The sequence below is a fragment of the Syzygium oleosum genome, unplaced genomic scaffold (genome assembly GCF_021117445.2).
Source record: "Syzygium oleosum isolate NSW1041296 unplaced genomic scaffold, Sole_v2.1 Sole_v2.12, whole genome shotgun sequence".
Taxonomy (NCBI): Eukaryota; Viridiplantae; Streptophyta; class Magnoliopsida; order Myrtales; family Myrtaceae; genus Syzygium; species Syzygium oleosum.
This window is the reverse complement of record NW_026607496.1, coordinates 2,072,654-2,081,971: the sequence shown is the minus strand read 5'-3', so window position 1 is coordinate 2,081,971 and position 9,318 is coordinate 2,072,654. Positions and strand designations below refer to the sequence as shown.

At 39.9% G+C, this 9,318-nt stretch overlaps 1 protein-coding gene across 1 annotated transcript; it reads left to right on the top strand.

The window, feature by feature from the left end:
* The first annotated feature begins 2,249 nt into the window (after positions 1–2,249).
* On the top strand, positions 2,250–4,312 carry LOC115677112 (UDP-glycosyltransferase 82A1-like). Its single transcript, XM_030600175.2, has 2 exons — positions 2,250–2,721; positions 3,368–4,312. The coding sequence occupies exons 1-2, from the start codon at positions 2,250–2,252 to the stop codon at positions 4,240–4,242; spliced, it is 1,347 nt and encodes a 448-aa protein (XP_030456035.2). The 3' UTR covers positions 4,243–4,312.
* The last annotated feature ends 5,006 nt before the right edge of the window (positions 4,313–9,318 follow it).

The window sequence follows — 9,318 nt, the reverse complement described above, 5'->3', positions numbered from 1 at the left end:
CTTGACCTATCAAAATGCGGTAAACTTGCTCAACTCCCAGACTCTATAGGCTCCCTCGTATCTTTGCGGCACTTGTTGTTATGGGCGTGTCACTTGTTGAGATTAATTCTCGACTCAATCAAAAAATTGGCATCATTGACTAGCTCGATTTAAAATGCATAGCAATTGCGGAATTACCTGAAATCATTGGAAATCCGTAGAATTTGAGGATCTTGGACATTTGTGGAACTCATATAACAGAATTGCTTGGTGCCATCGGAATGTCGGCAAAACTCCAAGAGTTGAGAGCTCCAGGATGCGAAAATCTAGAACGACTACCTAGTAATTTGGGCAAATTGCTTCCACTAAACAAGCTTGATTTAGACAAGTTAGGCATTTCGGGCTTGCCAGAAAGCATTTCTAAGCTCTCTTTTCTTCGGGACTTGAGCGTTTGATATTGCAAAAAGCTTCAAGAACTACAAGAACTGCCCTTTAGCTTAACAGCTCCAAGTATCACCTGCTAGAGTCCCGTCACTGCCACATCTATCTTTGAATTTGCAATTTACCATTCTTTAGCCAGGCAATTTATCAAATTAAAAACTTGTTTACGTGGTATTTTTTTGTTCTAGTAAAAATCCTTTAATTTATGTTTTTGGCTCTGGTTTTATGAACTGTTAGGCGTGACATTGTTGGAGTAGAGAAAGAGGTGGGCGCGAATGTGCACCGCTTTAAAGTAGGAGACCATGTGGGAGTGGGTACATAAGATCCATGTATTGAATTCCTCAATGCTCTATGACATAAAATTAAAAACGAAAATCCTAAATGCTCCATCTCATAACTTTTTCCTTGGCCAACCTCGTATAGAGGACATTTAAAACGTGAATTCGCCCTCTAAAATTTAAAGCATCATGATCAATATCACGATACAAGAAGTACTACAGTCCATCTTGGTACCGTTATTTAAGTAGAGTAGTACAAAACTTTATAAAGGTTAATCACTAAAGTGATGGGAAATACTGTTTTAATATGTCTAATGATTTAAAACCCATGTTCATATGTAACCCTAAAAATATCGATGCGGCTATCCTTCACCAAGCCTGGCAAGAGAATGGACTATCCTAAGATCTAATTAATTGAAAACCCATTTTTTTAATGTGTATCCCTGCACAGAATATCGTCACGCGTGGAAAATCATTCCTCGCATCAATAGAATGGGGATCCCACTAGGTCCCATCAACCTAACATTAATTCTAGGCGACTTCCAAAGGGCAGGTCGCTAAAAGGGCAGTTGAGTGCCGCGATATTAGACTCTTACTTTCTAGAAGAGCGAACATATACACACGTCGTAAGACGCAAGACGGTTTTTGGTGCACGTGTGAATTCAGTGCATCCTAATTCTTAAATCATGTGGGTTCCGTGAGACGCACCGGCATCAATGGATTCAAATGCAGTAGGCTCAAGTGTACTTGAATTACTTAAGAATAAATCGTGAAATGCTAACTTATATGGGTATCTAGAGGGAGCGATAATGTTGCATCTTTTAGAATCCCTCTCGAAGTGTATAATTTCTTGGTTGAATTATAATAATCTTGTTCGATCTTTCTCGTTCATTTCATACGGGTTCTTGTGTATGAATTCAAGAATCAAGAAACACTTCACCTAATAACTTGAATCGGAGTCACTCATGTCTATAGTTTTTGAATGCAATTCTGTACCAACATTACGATCGCACCTTTAACATACCATGTCGCTTTGGCACCAATTCGATCTGTACGCCTACGAGGATTACGAGGGACTAGGATCTTCTAACCCACACGCTACTCCCACTCGGTGTTTTCAGTAAATCTCAATCAATTGAACGTCGAGACGAGGAGGATGAGAGCACTGGGTGGGGTAGAAATGTTTTTGTCCCTATACACAGTCATGCAGATATATTATAGTTATACAATCTGTACCTAATACATGATGTATGTTCTTTAGAGTTCAAAATATTAAGCGGTTTCCTCTTTAATGATTATTATATACACTATACATGCATGTAGCTCGTGGCCTTATGGATGGTAAATATAACATAATTACAACATGGGCTAAATTGTGTGTCATTCAATTTTAGCTACACTTGTTTCCACAGGCTTTGCCGACTCCTCTCTCTTTCTCTCTCTCACTCTCAGCAGATGCACCTTTAATTGAACTATATCAAACAACTGTGTTTCAAGACATACATACATACAAACCCCGTAAAATCGAGAGATCGAGAGATCAAGAGAGAGATGAAGCCCTGCACAAGGAGGCCAAAGGCAATATTAGTCCCCTATCCTGCGCAAGGCCATGTCACTCCCATGCTCAAACTAGCCTTGATCCTCCACTCCCAGAGCTTCGATCCAGTGCTTGTCACCCCGGAATTCATCCACCGGAGCATCTCTCCCATGGACGATCAGACGATGGTGGAGGTGATCACGTATGTCCCGATCCCGGACAACTCAGGGGCTGGCGATGGTGCGCCTCGCGACTTCTTCTTGGTCGAGAAGGCCATGGAGGACGGCATGGCGGTCCACCTAGAGCGGCATGTGAGAGAGCTTGATGTGGCGTTGATGGTGGTCGACTTGCTGGCCTCGTTCGCGATTGGGGTGGGGAACCGGTGCGGGGTCCCAACCGTGGGGTTCTGGCCGGCCATGCTCACGACCTACAAGCTAGTCGCGGCCATCCTAGAATTAGTCCAAGCTGGTTACATTTCTGATAGTGGTGAGTCTATATCGCTCATCACTTCGATTTATGCACTTTACTTTCTTCCAAGTCCTCACTTCTTCCTAATTTTCTATTTTGCAAATGGTCTTGACATGTCACTCATGAAAATCTCATTCAAGTTATATTCTTGTGGTTCTATTGAGCCTCGTATCACAAAAACTCAATAGAATTCGATCAATATAACTAAGTCCCTCGAGAGACTCGCAAGAGACTCGCTAACAAACATAAATTCCCAACATAAGTTCCTATAATTGCCTCATGAAATTCATAAGATTAAATCGACCGAGTTTAGAGGATCATTCATATGTATTTGCAAAACATGTGGCGTTGGAGTAAATGTTTAGTTAGTACAGCTGACTTTGCCATATGAGTAAAAGGCGCACATGCCTTCCATCTCAAATGAGCAAGATTTGTTTCCAGGTCGACCATTAAAACAACAATTGCAACAGAGGAATGTCGCCACGATTTCGATTACTGTTGTTGTTTTTCTTATTTTTTAATACGTGATATAACTTAAGAATTATCAAAGTCACATGTGATCCGACTCATATTGATTTTTGGGAGATGTGACCACGTTGAATGAGTGAGCACCTTGTATTTCTGGCGTTAATTCTGACGTGCAAATGTGCAAAATAATTTGCAGGAATACCCCAGAAAGAAAGCGAGATACATCAAAACCCCTCGTTGACCACCCAAGACCTGCCGTGGCTGATCGGGCCGGTCAACGCCCAGAATGCAAGATTCAAGTTCTGGACTCGGACTCTCCACCGGTCGGCATCTCTCCGGTGGCTCCTGGTCAACTCCTTTCCCGAGGAGGAAGACGAAACTCCGATCCAGTGCTCCAGAGACTGCCCGACGATCATCCCCATCGGGCCTTTGACCAGCCCTTCCCCGTTGACAAAGAACCCTAGCTTCTGGGAAGAAGACGCCACCTGCCTGACCTGGTTGAAGAATCAAGAACGCAACTCGGTGATCTACGTCTCCTTCGGCAGTTGGGTCAGTCCCATCGGACGCGACAAAGTCGCCAGCCTTGCCCTCTCGCTCGAGTCTACGCGGCGGCACTTCCTGTGGGTGCTTGGACCGTCATGGCATGACGGCTTGCCCAATGGCTTCCTGGAGAGGGTCCGCAGCTGGGGCAGGGTTGTGCCGTGGGCCTCGCAGGTGGAGGTCCTACGGGACGGCGTGGTCGGGTGCTTCGTGACGCACTGCGGGTGGAACTCGACGGTGGAGGCAGTGCAGTTCGGGCGGCGGATGCTGTGCTGGCCCGTGGCGGGGGACCGGTTTGTAAACTGCAAGTACATTGTCGAGGTGTGGCGGGTCAGGGTGAGGCTGGGGGGATTCGGGGAAAGGGAGGTCGAGGACGGAGTGAGGCTGGTCGTGGAGGACGGCAAGATGGGGGTGAGGTTGGCGGAGTTGAAGGAGAGGATGATGACGGCAAAGGCGAGCTCGAGAGCGGTGGCAAATATGGCCGGCTTCGTCAAAGATCTCAAGAGAATGACGGAGGATGATTCTCTGTAATTACTTAGTTGGAAGCATTAATTGTTTTTGTTATGGTTGTCTTCTCAGGGTTTCGAGTTGATCATCATTGTGTAAAGGCCGACACAATGTTGTAATTGTTGACACCTATAATTAATTAGGTTGTCGACAACAAAAATAAATGAAAATAAACTTGTAGAGGACGTGAAGGGATGACGTAGTCCATAGAGGATTGCTATGTAAGCAAACAGCTGGCAAGCATTGGAATATCCCGGCGAGAAATTTAAGAATTTGAAATTGGAAAGCCGGAATAGTAGAGGAAGCAAGCGTCACTTGAGTTCCCGTACCAAAAGTTGTCGACGAAAATTACCATATGGAACCCAAGTCACCAAAGCTGTCGATGAGAAAAGGAAGAAGAAAAGGTGTCAAGACGTAAAGAGCTCGACGACGGTTATTACCTCGGGGAGGATAGGTGTTAAGATGTAAAGAGCTCGACGAGCTCAACGACGGTTACTACCTCGGGGAGGACAAGTGTTAAGACGAAAAGAGCTCGACAACGGTTATTACTTCGGGGAGGACATGTGTCAAGATGTAAAGAGTTCGATAATGGTTATTACCTCGGGGAGAACAAGTGTCAAGATGTAAAGAACTCAATGACGGTTATTACTTTGGGGAGGACAGGTGTCAAGACGGAAAGAGCTCGACGACGGTTATTGCTTTGGAAAGGACAGATATCAAAACGGAAAGAGCTCGACAACGATTATTGCCTTGAGAAGGACAGGTGTCAGGACGAAAAGATAAGATCGGTGGCAATTGATAGACATATGTCATTAGATGAACGGCGAAAATGAGATCAACGGTGGTTATTGGACATGGTCTTAGAAGGCGATTATCAGGCTCACATTATAAATAGTACTCGACAGCTAGAAAAAAGCACCCCCCCTCGGGCGAATATACATCAAAATGTTGTCTTTCATTTATATTTATTTTCTAGTATTGCATCTTTAGTTTCCATAGCTGTAGTTGTTTAAGTTCTAAGCCTAGTGGCTTTGTAATGTTGCATCGATGGAGTTCGGACGCCGCCAGTCAGTAATTGGACGGATTTTTCTGAATTGTTTATAAATATAAGTCGAATTTCGTTACTGTACAAAAGTTGTGTTATTGATCAAGACAATCAAGCTCTTTGTTCACGCCTGGATATCTCCTGTCCGGAATTAGGCACAAAACCTGGTCTCCTTTGATTAAAAATCGAAGAATGATTTTCGGTGAATTATATTTTGTTGCGGGAACATTTCCAGCGAAACAGTAATAAAAAATGGTTACGTGTTGGAGATGCGTTTCTTTGCAATTCATGATCACCATGTATTCTAAATGTGGACAACCGTCGCCGACCTGTCTCGAGGCCTTGGATATCCAATTTGAAACTGCCCTTTACCCCTACGAGCAGTTGACCTTTATTGAAAAGAGTAACAGTACATTCAATGCTTTTGTACCAAATCGATGTTGCTATCCAACCATTATCAGAGCGAGCAACTTACAAGCTTCCCAAACCTTGCATGGCTTCCTCCAGCAGTCATTTGTAATCTTGGTCCCCAAGACTTGGCGACCTGCTAAACATACTTCACATCCTGTAGAAAATTTGGATGTGTAGACAAACAAAGAGATGTGCCTTGCCCTTGTCGCACATAGAAAGGATGGGAGTGTGAGAGTCAATATGCAAGTGTGAAAGTCTTTTAAGCCAATGGGTTATGTGGGCTAGACCTTACAACACCCGGGCACGGGTGCGCGACTTTGGCACTAATCAATGTTTTTATTTTTATTTTTTAATACCGGCGGTTGTTTTTTTTTTTTTGGCTAATGGTTATTAGGCGTCTTACAGGCTTTGAAAGGTTGTATCTTTTCAAAATGCAACGTTTTTAGAGGAAAGGTTATTTGTTCTAAAACATTGTTACAAATTCATCGTTTTTGTCTCAATAATTTTAACTTATCAATTTTCCTTTCTAAAAAAATACAACCATTGTTTTTAATTGTTTCCCTTTGAGAGTTCTTGGAGAAATACCCAAATTGTTATATGGTATTCCCCTTTGAGACTTTGTTGTATCCCAAAAGATTTTTGCCAAAAATCATTAGCATTATTGTGGGGCAAATAATTACTTAAAAACAGTGTATAACTGTCGTTGCCACTAGCTGAGGGCCATGACCCTCGCCGGATTTGGTAGAATAAAATAGAAAAGAAAGAAAGAAAAAGAAAACATAAAAGAAAAAAAATTCATAATTTTTTTTAAAAAATAATAAAAAAATTATCCACATTAGCACCGGCCGTCCTACGTAGCACTACCGACGTCCACATCAGTAATTTCCAATTAAGATTGGCGGGATAGACTTGATTGGCAAAACATGAAAATGTTTAGGACTCAATTGGCAAAATTGAAAGGTTTATGATTGAATTGGCAAAAGTGCAATATGTTTAAGATTTTTTGGACATTTTTCCCTTCGGCTAGCAACTTAAGCTTTTAGAGTCGTTGGCAGTGGTACCACAAAATTTCACAATCATGATGCTCTAAATTTTAGAGGGCGAGTCAACATTTGAAATGTCCTCCATATGAGGTTGTCCAAGAAAAAAAACTACAAGATCGAGCATTTATAGTTTTTTTTTTCTTGTCTTACAGCATTTAGGAATTCAACACATGGAAGTCATGTATCTACATCAATTAGATATATATCATTAACTAACGCCAAAATTTTAAATGTCAACATTTTTACTTTTTTTGCTTATATGTGAATATTTCATTGAGAAAGCATTACGTTGGCCAAGAAAAAATAAAGAAAGTGATGATTTTCCTTCCATTTTATTCATTGAATTTGTATTCTATGTGAGATTGGTGGGAATAAATTAATCAATTATCTTATGGATGGAGATCTAAATTTTTATTTCTTTTTATAAATCATTTCTTAGAATGTTCAACCCAAAATAGATATATAAAGAGTATATAAATCCCATAATTTAGTGACGTTGGATATTTGAACATTTTTAATTCAATGACGAAACTATTTGATCACAAACAGACAAAAAATGAAATAAGAAAAAAAAATCACTTCCAGCATTAAAGAGAATTTGAGTGGGTTGGGGCGTATTATACGGCAATTATTGCGTTAGCAATGGCAAGCTCTTGCGTCTACAAAAGCGAAGTATTATTGCTCTTCCAATCTTGTCTTTCTTTATGCATGGTTGGATGATGAACTTTGTAGCATAAAATAGAAATATTGAGTGGTCAACACTTATCATTTTGCGTCATGTGATGCATCAACTGCATATATTTAACTTCGAGAAATTGTGTGGTCAACCCTTATTATGCAGCTTCAAGTTGCTTCATAATACTAAATAGTTCACGTTAAACGTCACATGAACTAAAATCATCGGGACTATTTTTCTCAAGTAGATCCTGTAGCGGGACTCACATAACTGTTAGGTTAGTCACACAAACACAACGAAATAAAGAGTAAAAGCGAGGAAGAGAAATTGAGGCACAAGGTTTTATACTAGTTAGCCCTTATACATCCAAAAGATGATTCCATGATAATTAGGAGATCTCACTTTTCTGTTACAAACCTCAATTACAAGAGAAAGAGATTTTATATATACTTAGTATCTATTAATGGGCCCAAACCCAAACTATCAATAAAATACAGGCTTAAACTATAAAAGCCCTTTGGCGTCGCCTCCGTGCCTTCCTGTCGGTTAGGAGTATGAACCATATCCCAACAATAATCAATAGTCCAAACAAGCATTATATTGCATGATGGTATCAATATTTTTTATTTGATGAAATAGTTATCCAACTACTTCAGTTTAGGTGAATAATACCGATGCGTTACTCTATTCTTGTCAACTAAATGATTTCTATGATCCAAAAAACGAGACCTGCTTATGATCATACGGTAGTTGCACGGCCGAAAAATCGATTCATGAGGTAAATCTTTGCCATTCCTATGCTCTCCCATGTGTAAATTCGATCGAACACAAATGGATTGTTAGCTCTAACGAAGAATAATGGGCAAAATCAGATGATTAAAAAAATGAAGCACGAAAAGTCAATTAGTACGAAATTTATAGCCTTATGTAAATAACTTATAAGGTTAAAGGGTGTCTAATTCAATGTGGGTGAACATTTAAATTTTTTAACATCCGTAGAATAAGTACAATCGAAAGTGCTGATTTTCACGTAAAAAAATATTGTAGGACTACTAGTCATAAATAATTTATATATATGTTGAACAAAAATATACTTCAAATGATCATTTTTAGAGAAATATTTATCAAATTATTTATTTTTCGTGAAATAAACGTAGCCTAAAAATCCTTTTATTAAGCAACGAGTGAGGCTATGTGGGACTCCACGTTATTAATTACATCAAGATAAAGATAAATAATCTTGGGTTCTCCAAACTATAGACTTGTCAAACGGGTTGGGTTAGGTTATGTTTGGGTTGGGTCGAAAATGATCCGACCCAAATAAACCCATTTAATCTGTTTTGACTCATTTCTATGTAATGCAAATATAATGACCCAACTTATATCTGACCCAACTCATACTCAATTCATGCCCGATCCGATCCATATTGTTAAATCACTTCCATATTTAATTTAATCTAAGAAAACTCATACCCAAACTGAGATGAGAGTATGGAGTGAGTGAGCGCGAGATTGAGTGATGACAAGAGAAATGAGTTGAGTTTGAATAAGTTGTATACCCATTTACGATCAATTTAACACCCATATTATATTTATATTCATTTATGACCTATTTACTGAATATAACTAATTCATTTATGATCCATATATATGGGTTAAAAAATGGATTTATGATTTATGACAGATCTACCAAACTGCAAGAATATATCCATGTTAAATTATAGGTGCATTTGGCGGTCTACAAAAAGAAGGGCACGACAGGATGGTATACAAAAATAACCTGAAAGGTAAATAAATCGTGGGGTTTTTGTCTCCATCGTAATTATTATTTTAATGCACTCAAAAAGATTTCCTGACTATCCCATGATTGATTTTTGTCAAGTATTAATGACGGTCGACCTGGAAACAGCCTTTGCTAATTTGCG